Source organism: Sinocyclocheilus grahami, unplaced genomic scaffold (assembly GCF_001515645.1).
Source record: "Sinocyclocheilus grahami isolate Dianchi unplaced genomic scaffold, SAMN03320097.WGS_v1.1 scaffold537.1, whole genome shotgun sequence".
NCBI lineage: Eukaryota > Metazoa > Chordata > Actinopteri > Cypriniformes > Cyprinidae > Sinocyclocheilus > Sinocyclocheilus grahami.
In genome coordinates, this window is record NW_015505716.1 from 565,003 (window position 1) to 582,693 (window position 17,691).

At 36.6% G+C, this 17,691-nt stretch overlaps 1 protein-coding gene across 1 annotated transcript in view; it reads left to right on the plus strand.

Moving 5' to 3' along the window:
* The window catches only part of LOC107555552 (exocyst complex component 4-like), a 137,141-nt gene that overhangs the window by 79,526 nt on the left and 39,924 nt on the right, over positions 1-17,691 (plus strand). The window contains exon 11 of the mRNA XM_016238381.1: positions 12,052-12,271. Coding sequence (XP_016093867.1) covers positions 12,052-12,271 — 220 coding nt within the window. The remainder of the gene's footprint in view (positions 1-12,051; positions 12,272-17,691) is intronic.

Below are 17,691 nucleotides of genomic sequence, written 5' to 3' on the forward strand. Positions count from 1 at the left end.
CGTGCAGATATACGGCGGCAAATGCCTGCTGGGAGAATAACACTCTGGCTTAGAGAGAGAAAGAGAGAGAGAGAATTGGTTAAAAAGTGAGTTGTGGAGTGCGAAACGAATACGAGGGTATAAATATGATTTAGTGTTTGATTCCGATTTTGCAAATGGCTTCCTGAGCGCTATAAGACCAGTAGTGACTTGTAGATTGGTTTCTCTTTTAAGTGCACCTGTGGGTGATGGAAGGAATAGAAAAAAGCCCATATTTCTATTAGAATGATCCCTGCGCTCAGTTCACACGGTTACGATGTAGCGCTGTAATGCAGTACAGTGTTGCGCAGCTTTAAGAGTCCATTGTATGATCTGACCACTATAATGATCTATTGCAGGGGTCGCTGGCAGATAACAGCTACCCTTACATGCTTTAAAGCCCCTTATCTGGCTCTGCTCTGCAATACGTCCTCTGGTCTGAAGTGAGAAAGCACTTATTTTTAGTCTTGGTGTCTGCTGCAATGCAGTGTAGGGGCTTGGAGGGTGTTAAGTGTAGTTATGTACTCTAGTTTGGCTCTCTCTCTTTGTCTCTGAAAGGAAGGGACAGTTGCGTTTAGTGTCTGATGCTCAAGGGGCCTGTAGCGGACTACACTTACAGCAGTGAGTCATACTGAATCATTCACTATGTGTCCACAAAGGCTGTATAAATTGGATAAGAGTTGAAAAGAAAAGTTTATCTTTTTCATCTATTGTTTGTCAAAAAGTAGGAGCTTAAAGGCAAGGATCCAGACTGTGTCTGAGTTTGTCTCAAATGTGTCAAAAAATGAAATTTGAAATCTATTCTCTTTGATGACAGTCTGGAAAACTTTGTGTGTGTCCATCATGTCATTTTGCGAATTACTCTTTTGGACTTTTTTGGACTTTTTATTAATGAGTCATTCAAAAAGGTTTTTAAAAAAATGGGGTCAGAATTGCTGTGACTCACTCAGTAAATCGTTCAGAGCTGTTAGTGTTTTCACAACTGACTCACTGAAGTACTCAGTGTGTTTGCAACTGAATCACTCAGTTGGTGAATCGTTTAGAGTCATTTCTGTGTTCACAGCTGACTCCCTCAAGGAATCATTTTTAGCTATGTCTGACTCGAAATAAACCAGGAACCATTATTTATAAAAAACAAACAAAAAAAACACATTCACAAGTTTGCACAAGTTTGGTTGAATTAAATTACGTTTAAAAGAAGCATTGAAATGTTTCACACACAATTTTATTGGTCAGCAATTCTGAATCAGTTGTAAGGAAAATTGTTTTGATGGAAAACTGTATTATTACTGTAACTTATAATCAACATATATTTGTCAACAATATTTAGACTTTGTTTAACAAGAAGAATATTTCAAAAATCAAGTAAAAAATGATTTTATTTCAAACGAATGTCATTCTTTTTTCCATTTTACACAGACTGGGTCATTTTAACTCTAGCTGGAACCCACTCTACTTTAGTGTGATTATAAATGCACATATAAACACACTAACTGTTGCCTGTAGTTGTCTGTAATGTGCGATAATGGGGACGAATGGATGTCAGTAGAGGGCATTATTTGGGCTGTAAAACAGTGTCAATGTCCTCCTGCCAAAATCCAATGTTTGTACACCAACACCAGACGAGGTGTTACTGAGCACAGACTTTCTAAAGTTCAGCCGACACTCCATGGAGAGTGTTTCTTGAGTTCACGTGTTTGTACGGTCTCTACTGTCTTCTCAGAGGACCAGCCTTCACTGTTTTCCACGGCCGGCACATAAATCATAAAGCTGGCCCTGGGCCGCGCTCTTTGGCAAAGCCTCTGTGATTTAATTAAGCCCTTCTCCTCAGCAGAGCCCCGAGGAGCTGGAACGTCGGAGCACTTACTGGGTTCTTTTAGTAGAAGACGCTGAGCTCTAATTGAAGGAGCTCTAAAGTGCTTGGAGTCCTGTTTGCCAATGGGATAGGATGATGACCTACCCGCGCTATTGGCTTTATAAAACTCCAGAACCCCCTCTTGCACTGTTTAGTGAGCAGTCGCAGCTTTTATTAAGAGGGAAGTTGAAATGGGCCCTAGCGATTCGGCCATTTTGTGGCCTGAAAGGGAGCTTGATTAGACCAGATCCCAAGGGGGGTTGAATTGTTAAGCCGGTTGTGTGTCAATCAACACTCCTCACCCTTTTAACCACACAATCACTTGCCTTCCCTCCCTTTTTCTGGCTCGTACGCACATTCACGCTGTTATCGCCTCGTGCATGATGCCATTCGCCCATGCAGGCTCCCATTAAACGCAGGCCACTCCCAGCTTCTGCTCTAATGACTCAATTTGCAGAATTTCCTCCCTCGCTCACACCACGCAGGGTAATAACAGCCCTCCACTGCTCTGAAAACAAATGCTTTCAGAGGAAAAAAGACTGACAGGTTATTATCCAGTCCAGATGTGCGGTGGGCTGCTTTAGGAGGCAGTGATGCGTGTTTGTAAAGGCCACATTAAGCATTTAGAGGTGGAAAAATGTAGTGTTGGGTTCACATACTTTTTCTGTAATTGTCAATGGTAGGAAAACACAGTCTGCTTAAGCAAATAGCATACAAACAATTATAGATATTCATATTTTTTATTGAAAGCACTTCACAGTGTAATGTGACAAAAGTATGTGAACCCGTGGTTTCGAAAGGTTCATTTATTCTCCACCCCCTGTATCATCTAAAACTTTTTTCTTCGGCAGAACACAAAAGATGTTTTAAACAGTCTAATGTTGGTCCCCATTGACTTTCATTGTATCATATTTTTATGCAAAAGAAAGTCATACAGATTGTACAACGTGGGTGAGTAAAAGATGGCAGAATCTCCATTTTAACCTCCCGATAACCTTCCAATCACCTCAGTTAAACGTTTCCTGTAATTGCAGATCAGACAATGGTCAGGAGAAATTTTTGCATCATTTCTATTTCCAAAACAGTTTTAGTTTTCTTGGGATTTCTGGTCCAACTGCTTTCTTGAGGTCAAAGCATCACATACTTTTTTCCTCAAAGTGTATATGCAGAAAAAGAGCGCAGAGGATGAGAAACTAGACAGTGGGAGGGAAAGATATTGAGAACTAGGCGAAAAGGCAAAGCAAAGAACGGGAAAGTGAATCAGGAAGGGTAATTTGTCACCACGGGGACATGTCAGCCAAACGAGCCGATCTCATTTCCTGTTGACTGCAGGAATCCAAGCCCCTGGTCTTCTTCGTGTGATAGATTTCACCTAGTTTAATTGGCCTCAAACACCGCTTTCCCTCTTGCTCGCACACTTACATTTTCACACCTCAAATAGCCGAATTTGTCGGCCCTAAACAACATTTCATAATTTCCACCAGAAATGCCGCTCATTACAAACTGTTCTCTTTGGTTTGCGACTTTTGTTTTTGTAAATAATGATGCTGTAAAAACGGAGAGGAAATTGAGAGAAAGAGCAAGAGGGAGAAAAGTGAACTACTTTGTGACTCTGGCAATATATCGCGTTCGCTCTCTGATTTCCGCCTGATTTCCGTTTTAATTAGCGTGCCGGTCCTTTCCTTTCCAATAAGGCATTTCTGTCCTACACCCATCGCTCTACCTTTTGTGTGTGTTTGTGTAAGATCTGCAGCAGACAGCAGGAGGTCTCAGAGCTAGTGGGTGTATGTGTGGGTTGGCCATATTCATTTACCTCACCGCTGTCTTTGTAGGAACGCAACGAAAGCTAAATACATCGCACGGCGAAGTCGGTTTCAATAGTAACCCAATAAATGCAATCTTAATGCTTTCTAAAGACAGTTTCCCTTCGTTAGGGTGGCTGAAGAACTGACTGCACAGATATGTACACTGACATACTGCCATCTAGTGGTTCGTTTAACTTGCTCTTCATGCTCATTTATAATTAGTCTTTACATAGATTTAACCATGTGAGACCTACAGAATTATACTCTCTCTTTTTTGAGTATTTCACATTATTGGCTTTGTAATTGAGATGAGGCATCAGCTATTAAAAACCTGCTTTTGAAGCAATATTAATTATGGTCTATAAATTCCATAAAATCATCCCACACAGCAGTATTTTTTACGATCATTGAAAGGTGACTTCTCATTGTCACTGTGGTGAATATCCTCTACTCGTTATATTATGACAAGGTAAAAAAAAAAAAAAAAAAGTCATAAAATATAGAAAGATTGTCTTTATTGATCTTGTGTCTGTTGTTTAGGTTTACAAGTTTTATTTTACTTCTGCTTGTGATTTGAAAATACATCTGATCATAAAAAATATGCTGGAGGGGCAGATGTGAAATCAAAATATTAGGACTGTCATTTAATTAAAAAGTTTTCTTAAATTAATTACATGTTATGCCAGTTAATTAATCGTACATATTTGCTAAAAAAAAATATTTACTGACAAAAACCCACCAAATTATGATAATTTGAAGACATTAAATTATTGTAGCAGATGAATGTTGATTAAAAAGTGGCTTATGTCAATATATTGTTTGTTTTATGTCCTTATAATTGAGTATAGACCTAATAATGGCATGCATCAAGTCCACAGCAATAGATTTATTTTATTTATGTATGCGTTTTATTTATGTATTTATTTTTACACTAGATGGACTGTTTTTCAAGTACTATTTTACAACCAAATGCATTTCAAGACCCCTGCGTTTTCTTCAGTTCTGTTGCACTCCGACTGGCTTTAAACGCAATAACGATTTTCTGAATTCATTTTGGGCTGCTTTGCATTTACAGTAAGTGTTACTTCAAGCTTGAATTGCTCCCATTTGTAGCAGAACATACACTACCATTCAAAAGTTTGGGCCAGTAATTATTTTTTTTTAATTAAGTAAATTTTATTTTGAATTCAGCATGGATTCGTTAAATTGCTCAAAAGTCACAGTAAAGACAATTAAAAATTAAAAGACTTCAAATGAATACTGCTCTTTTGAAATTGTTGTTGTTAATCATGCTATCCACAAAAAAAATATTAAGCAGCACAATTGTTTTCAACACTGATAATAAGACATGTTTCTGAGCTCCAAATCAGCATATCGGAATGATTTGTGAAGGATCATGTGACACTGAGACTGGAGTAATGATGCTGAAAATTCAGCTTTACCATCACAGGAATAAATTACGTTTTAAAATATATTAAAGTAGAAAACAATTATTTTTAAATGTCTCAATATTACTGTTTTATTGTCTTTTATAAAATAAATATAGCCTTTGTGAGCATAATAGATGTCTTTCAGTATACATACATATATTGAAAAAAAGTTGTTTATGTTATGTACATTAAATTAAGATTTTTATCTCATAAAGGAAAACATTTAAAACTGATTTAAAAAGGACTGTTCCCCGAGGGAATAACCAAGCTAAAAATCTGTTGAGCTATAAAATGCAGTAGAAAAGCAGAAAAGTTTGTGAAACTGTGACACCTGGTGAGTCTGACGGCTTGTACGTGTTTTGTGTGTGAGCACTCTGTTTATGTCCTCAGTGTTCTCTCTCAGATCACATAAAGCTCTCTGTCAGTCTTCCGAAGTAAATATTACACCAGACTGCAGCATGTCCGTTACACAAGCCAACCTGCCCAGCTGCTGAGCCAACGACAGACAGCAAACCTCAGGGCACTTTACTCTTATTAAAAATGACTCAGCTACACTATCCTTCATGTCCTCCCTCACCCTTTTGTTCAATAATCTTCAATAATACACAAACACATATTTATACTACAAGGATGGTTTAATTATTGAGCTTATAATTGGTTTGGAGGGGAGAAGTACAGGAAGTGGCTGACGTACCATTTTCTGTGTGTATGTGTGTGTGTGTGTGTGTGTGTATTCACAGGCAGGGCTCTCTGCACACAATAATCCAGTGAAGGCCTTGGGCACAGACATCTGCTTTCTAATGACAGTTAATTAGATGCTGTTGAGCGCAATCAGAGGCAGTCAGTGCTAATAAACTGGGGCTCAGTGTGTGTGCAATGTTTCTCGGTCTGTGTATGTCTGTGAGAGAGTCTACAGGATGAGGGCTTTGATTTAGAAGAGTCACATTCTGTTGAGTTGCTTTAGACGTCAGCCAGTGAATTCAGCCAAACACTGCAGTAGAGACCAGTGAAGAACTTGTCCAGAAATTACATTTCTGTTAAAGCTTGCTGTTGAATCGAAGGTGCTGACAGATCCAACTATTACTGAGAAATGTTTTACCAACTAGAAGGATTTATCTAAATCTAGTTGGCAACAATATTTTATAATTTTATTTGATTTTATGTTATTTTTTTATGGATGGTTACTAGGGTTTTGCTTTGCAACTGCTAAAGTGTTCTGAGGATTTTTTTTAAATCACAGTGGGATGCAGTTGCTACTGTAGGATGTTCTGGGTGGTTATAGAATGGTCCCAAATATGCACATCTATGATAGACACCCGGGGGTTGGAATTGTGAGTGTAAGAAATGGTAATAATGAATCTTGTGACCTCACACAGGCTAAAACCTCTGTTTATTCACAGTAGAGTTATAATAATTTTTCCTAGTCCTCTGGACCCTCATCAAACGTTGATAATGTTTCATTTCTGTTATCCTCTGGATGGATTAAGATCATCCGTCAGTGAATGGTTATGTCCCGATCACACGGCAGTAATTGTATTTACTCTCTCATCCTGAGCTCAGTGTGGTGACTGTTCCTGCTTTGATCCCACATCAGTTTTTTTTTCACCCGTTGCTTACTCGTAAACACAACAACAATACTGTTACAGTGTTTTCTTTCTTTTCTTTTCTTTTCTTTTCTTTTCGTTTCTTTTCTTTTCTCTTTCTTTCTTTCTTTCTTTCTTTCTTTCTTTCTTTCTCTCGATTAAACTGATTTATGACTTGTTAATTAAGATTTCACAGACATGGATAGCCCACGCTGTGCAGTTGCCAAGGTGTCTTCATGGTATCTCTGTGGAGATGAAGGTCCAGCTGTGTGTGTTGCGCTCTGGAGCTTTCAGACATTTTGTCCCCAGTACTTTGAGGGGTTTTATGATAAGACTGTTAGGCAGCCCCTTATTGAAATTAAATTTATTTTGAAAGTTGCCTCTTTGCTGTCTGCAACCTTTGGATTCTATTGTTGTAATTTGCTATTATATTGTATTATATTATATTTAGGGCTGTTAACGTTAATACATGTGATTAATTCAAAAATCCTTAATGTGTTAAAATGATTTAAAGTAATTAAAAGTCATAAAAGTAATTAAATTAAAAGTCGATCATATTATTTCAAGCCGCTAAACTCCGGGAAAGTTTTCAGTCCAATGATCCAGTAAGCAGGTGCATTCAAACAATCAATCCATAACAGCGCTAATGTAAAGATGGCCAGGCTGATTATATCAGAGATGGCAGAATGAATAAAGACTTGCGTTGCATTTTCAACAAATTGCTTATTCCAGTGTGTTTCGCTTTAAAACACAAGCTCTGTCATTGTTTCGAAGATATGTCTGATGTATTGATGCGTAAACAAACCGTGTATGTGCACTCTAGATGCACAGATCATACATTGTATTTATGCACAGACACATTTCAGTACATTCACGTTGTTTCCACACATTTAGGATAATGTTTTGAGTTGTCATGCGTATGTTGCTGTTTAATAATTCTGAATGGATCCGTGTACTGCATAAGCAATCAGCTCTAGGCATTTGGATTAGGGTGTTTTATGTCTCTATGTGGTCCTGTTCAGTATCGCAACTTGGCTTGTGTACTGTACACATACTATACACTATGAATTCTGAAAAAAATTAATTATTATTTAATATTATTTATTAATTTAATACTTTTTTTTTTGTGTGTGTGTGCATAAATGTAAATGGACTTATATCACTTGGTTGTTTTGGTGTCCTTTTGGAGTCTCCCAAGTGTCCTTTAAAAAAAAAGACATCTAAATGTATCTTAAAATAAGCTTGTTTTGAAAGAATCACCCTTCAATCTATAGGTTTACTTTGCTGGATATAGCAATTGACAAAATGAACATGTTAAACAAGATAAATGGTATAAGCTTAATTTAATGATAAGTGTACTTATCTATTGACAACTTATTATATTATATTATAAATGATGATGTTAAAAAGTATAATATTATAATAAATTATGTCTGACTTATTTGTTCATAACTGTCCATTCTACAGAAATGGCATGTGTTCAGATTAAAAGATATATATATATATATATATATACAGTGGGTAATTTTAATAAATTTTAACACACAGGTGAAATCAAGTCTAGAAATTCCTCTTCCATAGAGAATCATAACTGAAATGGAAATGAATGGCTTCTCTAATCTATAGATGGTCTACCATCTACCATCATAAACAGTGAAAATGTAGTTTAAGTATGCGTTATGTTTACTACTAATGCACATATTTAAAAAAGTGAGTGATTGGAATGTGGCATTTATGCATGGATTCTTCTACTGTTGTCATAGTGAAAAGTGTGGCTATTCTCAGCAGGGCATCTGGTGAGCCCAGGTAACGATGGAAGAACAGAATTGAGTTTTGAACTATCCTCATTCTCTTTTTCCATCCTTTTCCTCTTGACTCAGTCTTCAAACATCTCTCAGCACATTCAAGCCTGGTTACACATGCTGTTCACACATCTTATGCGATTACAGAGAGGAGCGTCCAACTTCTCCACCTGCCTAATGCAATGTGCCACAGATCAAACACAGAAAGAGAGTGTTTTACTAGTTCTTGCCCAGTATGGTGAACAATTTTAAGTTTGTCTGCTGTTCCTTTGATTAGCACTTAAGCGGAGCTCCAGACGACGACAGACGAATATTGCAAATGTGACAAAATCTAAAAACCGGACAATATGGCAACATTCAAACTTTTTTGTCTTTTCTTGCACTTCACTGACTTTTTTTCCAGGCTGTTCTGTGGGTCTTCTTTTAACACACGCTTCTGTTATGACGGTATGTGTGTCGCTGTGTGTCTATTAGACGAGTGAGAGCGAAAGTAAGAGACACCATCTGGTGTGAATAATTCTTATTGAGGACATTTATATTGGTGACATAATGAAGTGGAGATTGAGCTATTATCTTTGTCTGTATTTCGAAACCATGCCAAATTATTCAAGAGGGTCCTGAGAAGCCCTGCCATATATTATATACAGTCCCGGACTGCAGAATTACGTGATACACAGAACAAATTTTAACTGAGACACTTCAATTACACTATACAATTTGTCCCCACTTTTCTTTCTGGAAGTTTATAATTCCTCGTTTTAAATTAAAGCTTAACTAAATGGTCATTGGTGCTGATAAATTGTTGTACTGATTAGAGATGCACCATTTTTAAAGTTCTGGCTAATACCGATAATTATATAATTATGTATAATTATTTACATACTATGACCAATAACAGTAAATGGCACTTGTTTCTATACTTTTATACTTTTTTCCTCTAAATAATTTAAAAATAAAACACTAAAACTAAAAGAAATAATTTCAAATGCTAAGTGTATTTAGGCATTATTATAATATAGACCTGTTTTAAAAATGAATATTTATTATGAGATTTGCTGAAGATTAGATTTAAAAATTTATAAAATTATTAGTTTTTTAAATATTAACTTTAAGTGAGTGTTAGATGACGGCAAAGGTAATCTAAATGTAAAAATCTGAGAAATTATCATGCAGAATTTAATATTCAATATCGGCTGATATGGATAATGTAAAACTTATTAATATCGGCCGATAACCAATATGGCATATATATATGATGCATACTTAATATAGATTTTTTTCAATACTATTTATGTTATTTATTACTTAACTAGGACCCATATGCATTTGTGTTTACTTTAATAAAAATATCATTTAGACAATAAAATGATTCACAATGTGCTAATGAGCTCAGGAATTATGAAAATCAAGATAAACTCTAAGTATGTAAGACAAAAAAGCAATTCAAAATGTGAAAGAATGCACATTGGAGAAATGAGCTTACAGAATTAAATATCCAATATTGACTAATACATTAAATTAAAAATCTCCAATATTGGCCGATAACCAATACAGTACTGATATATTGTGCATACTTAACACTGATGTTTTTTTTGTTTGTTTTTACCAAGGTGGTATTAATTATCAATTATCTTGAACCCATATGGATTAGTGTTTCTTAAAATAAACATAGTGAGAAAATAAAAAGATTTACAGTGTTTTAATGGCCGCAGGGGCCCATTTTTGTTTTTATTAGTGCTGGGCAACGATTAAATTTTTTTTTTAATCGCATGATTTTCTGCGATTAATTGCATTGTTATGCACAAATTTCAATAATGAATTCAAAAGTAGTGTATTGTGCACTTTTTTCATTTAAAAGTACTGCTATATGAACAAACGTGCAATAACATTTGGTTTGCAAACACTTTAAATAAATAAGGTGCTTTTTATTACAGCAGTATTCCTTTTACATAGTAGCAGTTAAAATATTTCTTGTAAATCTCAACTTAAACATTAATGTAATCAAATTAAATATAAAACCAAAGCTATTTGCCACTGCCAGGGCATTAACATTTTTATAGAAAACATTTTATAGTTTGTTATAGAAAAAAAAGTTATGCTCAGAGTCCAGAGCCTCGGTCATAACATTATAACAGGCACATTCCGAGTAGAGACCTGCACTATCGCGGGACAACACTAGATGTGCGGGTGTGGGCGGGTAGAGACTCGTGTGTGCGGAATGCAGGAGAATAAGGGTGTACTCACACTAGGCAATCTTAACCGTGCCCGAGCACATTTGACCCCCAAAGCCCTGTTCGTTTGACTAGTGTGAGCACTCTGAGCTGCGCTCGGGCACAGTTTGTTTAGCCGTCCCTGTCTCGGTTGGAAGAGGTGGGCCAGAGCGTGGTTCAGTTTGGCTTGGGTGCGGTAAGCGTGTAGTGTGAGCGCTAAAACCCACCGGAGCGCAGAACTTCCGATACCTGCAGCACGATTGTGTATATATATTGTGAGAGGGCCGTTTGTCACCGCGTCCCAAACGACTCAAAATTATAAACCACAGAATTAACAAAATGATGCACTCCACTGTGCTAAGCGAGGGCGCTTCTCTGCTGTCTTCACGTGCTATCCGAAACTTCCTGTTTCCCGCTTATGAAGTCGTGATTACTAGCACGTTCAGAGCCAGTGAGCAACGGGCTTTCATAATAATAATAATAATAAACTGCGTTAATGCGCGATAAAATAATTGTCGGCGTTAATTAATTGATGCGTTAACGTGATAACGCATTAACTTGCCCAGCCCTAGTTTTTATGTTTGTAATGGCAGTGTTTCACTAAATGCTGTGGTACAGTTGTTTCTTACTGAGGGCTGAGCCATGCTTCCACTGTTAATGTCTCGCACACACACAAACACACATTCACGTGTACATGTGTGGATGGGCTCCCCTCTGCTGGGTTGGCTAATTGGCTGTGCAGTGCTGAGGGAGGTGTTTAGAATCGGGGGGTTGTGCAGCTGTAGTCTCGTAGTGATAAATCAGCGTTCCTGCTGATCTATGAGCCTCTGTCTGCTCGTAAGCAACGGCCCGTCCCTGCTCAACACCTGTCTTGTTCACTCACCGACACACATGGTGTATGTGCAGTACTTAAAAGCCAGAAATGGAGCTTATATGTGTGTTTTTCAAGTCTGAGGCCACACTGAAAATCTGGGATTCAAAATTCAATTTTAATCTGGAACAGAAAATTATTAAATAATTTCTAATTTAATATTAATGTTTTTTTTCTTAAGCTTTTATCTCAAATTGCTATATACTAATAATATAATTTGTAATTATATCATTTTTATGTTAAGAACATTTCAATTTTGAAATTAAATGCAAAATAAAACAATATTGGAGAGATGCCAAAAAGTGATTTGGATACAATACAGGTTGGATTCAAACCCAAATTTCCCACATCAGCACCACTGCACAATGTGCCAACCAATAAGCCTCAGCTCTGACATATGCAAACTTAGTCAAACTTTGCATAGACATGTCTCTTTTCTCTAATTTAATGAAAATGCTTTGTTTTCCGTGTCATCAGGTTCATTCAGGAGATCGAGTCCCGTATGGGTCCCGCTCAGGCCAAGCAGTGTCAGCTACGCACCTTCCTCACCTACTACATCAACGACCTGTTCCTCAGCCAGGTCCGCACCGAGACCAATAAAGAGATTGAGGCTGTGACCAAAGTGTCCGACCCGCTCAAAATCCTGGCCAGCGCTGACACCATGAAAAACCTGGGCGTTCAAAGACCTCTTCTACAGGTATCTTGTCTTTGTTTTCTTTTTAAATGATCCTAAAAGGAACTTCTTGTGATTTTTCAGAAAATGTGTAAGTGCACACATACATATAGAAAAATACTACAGCCTTCTTTTTCTCCCTCTCTTCTTCCCACTCTTCTTCCCTTTCATTAGTCGATCCATTTATTAGACTAACTGTTCAAACAGCATTTGCCTACCGGTCAAGTGTACAAAAGCCCGGTCTGATTGTTTTCTCTTCTGAATTACACAGAAGGGGAAGGTTATTTTTTTCTTTTCCCGTCTGCCGAGAGTGCCGATAAAGGCCACCTACCCCCATATCACCCTACATCATAATTGGAGCTGAAATTGTGTTTGATCCCGGCTGACCTGGAATCAGCAGTTAAGTGCAGCTTATATAACAGACAGCGCGGCACTGTGGCGACCAGCTGCCAGCTGTCCGTCTCTCCCAGGGCTGCTTCCTGGCAGCACAGGAAGTGCAAGCTTTTATTGCCATAGAGACCACAGGATGTGCTTAGTTCATCAGCTAAGGGAATGAGTACTGTCTCACTTCTCACCTTTCCAGTATTTGCTTGTTGTTGCAGTTTACATGCTCCTTACAGAATCATTTTAAAATATAAGATTATTTAGTGCTGCTTATATTATATATTATATTATATTATATTATATTATATTATATTATATTATATTATATTATATTATATTATGCAATTTTAAAATATAGGATAGTGGTGATTTTAAGGTTATTATATTATAATATATTATAAATCAAAAATTTTATTATATTAAAACGTAATGCGATTTTAAAATGTAGGATAGTGGTGATTTTAAGGTTATTATATTATGATATATTATGATTTAAAAATGCCTTTTTAAAATATAGTTATTTAGTGCCGCTTTTAAGATTATTATATACTATTAGATTAGATTACAGAATCATTATAATATTCTATTCTATTCTATTATTATATAGTATTAGATTAGATTATAGAATGATTATTATATTATATTTTACATTATTATTATTATTTTATTTTAGTACTTCCTTAAAGAAGCTGCCTAACAGATATTGTCTTCTATGTTTAGCTGCATGCTTCTGGTTGTTCCTGAGTGTATTCATGTGCAATTGTGCATGTACAACGGAGTTATTTGAATGTCTTCCTGCTCTCTGAATCCACGATCTGGTCAATTAACCTCATGAGAAGCTCTCTTTGCAAATATATGAGAACAAGAATGCACTTGTGCTGAGTGTGATGAGTTTAGCGCTCTGTTATAACTCAGATGAGAGCCATTATGGGCCCCCTTACTCTTAAACTGAGACCTGTCATTTCAAGGCTCTCCAATTTGTGTGTTCATGTGTGTACGTCTTAGCATTGCTTTCATTTTGAGAACAGTGGCAGTTCATTACAGAGGGGAAGGCACCAAAAGCTCACAGCCATTTGTTTACGATTATGATTTCTCCTTAACGAGGACTGCGGCATCTTGCTAATTACCCTGCTGGGCTAATGAGCGACTCTCTGGATAGCGGGAGCTCCATAAAATGCTCTTTTGTTTGGGATTTTTTTCTTTTTAATTACCTTCAATCAAAGGTGCCGCAGCTTTGCTCCTGACAGCTTGCGTGGCACGTCCCATCCCGGCCTTTCGCTTTGTACTGTTGTAGAACCGTTTCCTGGGTCGTGGTCTGTGTGTGGTAGAAAGAACGAGAGAGTTTGCTCTTCAGAGGCACTTTAATGAAGCCCTTCGTGAAGAGCTGTATTAGTGTGTGAAGTTGTTTGTGTTCTCACAGACTTTGCAAAGTGCCTGTTGATTTTAAACTTCACAGAGGAAAGAAAATCGGCACGGCGTTCGGAAAGCATTGGCTTCGCATCCATGTGCATCAGGGGCCAAAATTAACATTTGCCAAGCAACAAATGCGGGTAAAATTTGGCTTTAGTGAGTAAATCAAATTTTACTCACCAAATGGCCTGTTAAATTTCAAGCAAGTTAAATAGTTTTACATTTGAAGCTCACAAAGACTGCATTATACTTTTACTACAGTAAAAACAGTAATATTGTAAAATAGTAATAAAATTTAAATGAACCGTTTTTAACTTTTCTGTTTTAACATGCATTTTATACACCCCATTGAGCCCTCATTGGCATATAATCACCTAGAACTGGTGCAAAGCAAGACTGAAGAACTATTTGACAGTATGTGTATTACTTCCCTCGATGTCTGTATTTTTCTGACAACAAAATACATAGAAAAGTCAGCTTCAGCTTCATTTCTGAAGTTATTTTAGGAGTATGAACCTAAAGTTTAGTTTTCCAGCACCCAGCGTTCAATGCTGTGTGTCATTGAGAAAGTACAAGACAATCCTCTCAGATTGAACAGCCATCCATCCTGTGAGAAGCCATGAAGTTGGCTTCTCTCCAGATTGTCTATTGCCTCTGTGATGCATTGTAGACCAAATGGAGAAGGCAAATGGTGCTTAAAGTAGTGCTCTCCTGTGGTCAAGGAAATGATGACAGAGAGATGTGGGTGTGTGTTTATAGGTGCATGTCGGTGTATTCCAGGTGCCATGGCTCAGATGTTACAGCAGGTGTTTTATGAGAAATCAGCCTGGGAGAAGTGGAGCATTGATCCGTGGGGAAAGGGGGTTTTCTTTTAGTTTCACAACATTAAATATACTGCTTTTTGCCATCAGGAACCAGGTTAGCACACACACATAAACACCCACTCCCATTTACTTACAGTACTGCAAAGGAAAAACTCTCAGGACAGATTTTATGTCTGTTGTTGTCAGCATTTTTAAAGCTGACCAATTTTGCCATAACCCAGTGTCACCTTTTCCTTCTATAAACTTGTCACCTAAATGTACTTTTGTTGGACAACCACCGTAATCATGGTATATTTAAATAAATCATAAAATCATATGTAATGTGTATTTTGTATAACTATATGCATTTATAAATAACATTTCATTTAAATATTGTGTGTGTGTGCATATATATATATATATATATATATATACACACACACACACACACACACATACATAAATTAATAATTTTTTAATAATACTGAAAAATAGCGTTTTTATGCAAATTTCTTCCCTGTTTTGAAAACACATTTTGTCTTGAAAACATGTTTTCTATGTTGAAAAATTAACTTCAAGGTAGAATGACATTGAACAGATTGTACTTATATTAATCACATGCTTGTTTTTATTTGCTTAAAATGAAATATAGATGACCATTTACTGATTATTTGGAAAAGGTTGTTTTTCAAAGGCTATCTTAATGGAGAGTAGACATTTAGTTTAATTGTTAAACTTAATTAAAAACAATACAGTTTTTTCTGTGTGTAATGAAAAGTTGGAGAATAGTTTCTTGGCACGTATTAGAATTGACAGCCGTGTGCTCTGGCAGAGAGAGGTGTTACTGCATTAGCATTACCAGTTGCAGTTTCAAGCACAGGACTTGTTTATATCGGAAGGCCTGGCTATCCATGCTCTTGCCTGCTCTCGGCCTTATAGTCCTCTCCAGTTCTTTCTCTTTGCTGATCTGTTCCACTGATGTTATCTATAGGTCCTGGGCCCACTGATTGATTTATTTCATTAGAAATGTTTTGAGGGGGTCACTGTGCAGCATGTTTGGAGATTGGCTCTATTAATCTTTCCCACCACAGGATCTACGGTGCTGCTTACAGGGGCCGCATGTCCAGACACCTTGAGAATCAAGAGTGCACTTGGTTTTAGCTGATGTTAGTGAAAAGTGACCAAAATATTGAGAATTGGTATTTGGTTACAGTTTATATTATTCATTCACACTGACTAATGTAAATGTAATTATATTTTATAATTATCAGTATTGTTATTGTTAACTAAAACAACTATTCTTTTAAATAAAATTGAAATGAGGTAAAATAATACAAATTATAAATTAAGATGAAAATGTTTTTTAAAGGGGTCATATGATGCAATTTCAAGTTTTCTTTCTCTGTGGAGTGTTACAAGCTGTTTGTGAATAGATAAGATCCCTAAAGTTGCAAAGACTAAAGTCTCAAACCCAGAGATATTCTTTATAAAAGTTAAGACTCATCCACGTCCTCCTAAATGCCTTGTTTAAACCCCCACATGTCTACTTCACTGTGTGGGAAGATTTGCATAACACCGCCCAAATGTTCATGCAAAGAAAGAAGGAGTAACTTTATTGTTGCTGCCACTGCCGCCACCAAGTTGTGAAAGACGCTGTGTTTCGTTGCGAAAGATAAAATTTCCTTCCAAAGGAGGACACAACTAGAAATCAGTGGTTCAGTTGTATTTACAACACTGTTCCAGAACAGTTCAACCCAAATATTCAGATGTGTGCAACGCATTTTACGGAAGACAAGGACTGTTTCCTGGGAGAGTAGCCTACAATGCCGGTGTTCTGACAAATAATGCTGACTCACAGCCTGTAAGTACGTTTTCATATTTAAAGAATTTGCCACTGATGATTCAAACACAAGTATTGAGCAGTGTAGGACAGTGCTAGTTGTTTGTCATTTCTCCAATCACAAATGCAGACATGGTTTTAAGTTTTTATGTTTGTAAAAAGACAGTATTAGTAATTATAATCTGTAATTATGTCCCCACTGGATGCTACAAATGCCTCGTTTATAATGGGTTTGATTGGTTTTGTCTCATCCCACCGGGACACGGCATCACAGTATGGTAAGGGGCGTAACATTTCGGTCACACGCTTGAGGTATTCGGCCAATCACAACGCACTGGATAGCTGGCCAATCACAGCACGCCTCGCTTTTCAGACTGATGAGCTTTGTAAAAATCGACATGTTTAAAAAAGGCGGGGCATAGAGGAGAAACAATAATGTACAGTATGTGGAAAATAATGTGTTTTTTGAACCTTAAACCGCATAAACATATTTCCTTGCACAAAATAATGTTCTTTTTTAGCAACCTCATATGACCCCTTTAATGAAAATTCAAAATATTGCCTCAGCAACTAACTGAAATAAATTAGTTTAAGTTGAAAAACTAAAATTATAAAACTATAAAGCTGAAATAATTATAAATCTAAATTAACTAATAAAAAGTACTATTTTTATTTGTAATATTAATAAATGCTGTAACATAAATATTTATATAAATAATTTTAAAATAACACTAGCAATTTATATACATTCATATATTCTGTAAGTGTATTATTAAACTATTTCCAAATATTTTTAATAATAGTTAATAGTTTAAAAATCCTAACCGATTATGAAATCTGGTTGCAGCACACACATAAGGAGAATCTTTGCAGATTATCTTCTCTCAAATCTTAAACATGCACACACTACAAGATTTGAACATCATGGCGCATCACACACTACAAGATATTATTAAGATTATCATGCCAGAGGGAGCGCCTCACGTGATCGCCTTGTGACCAGGGGC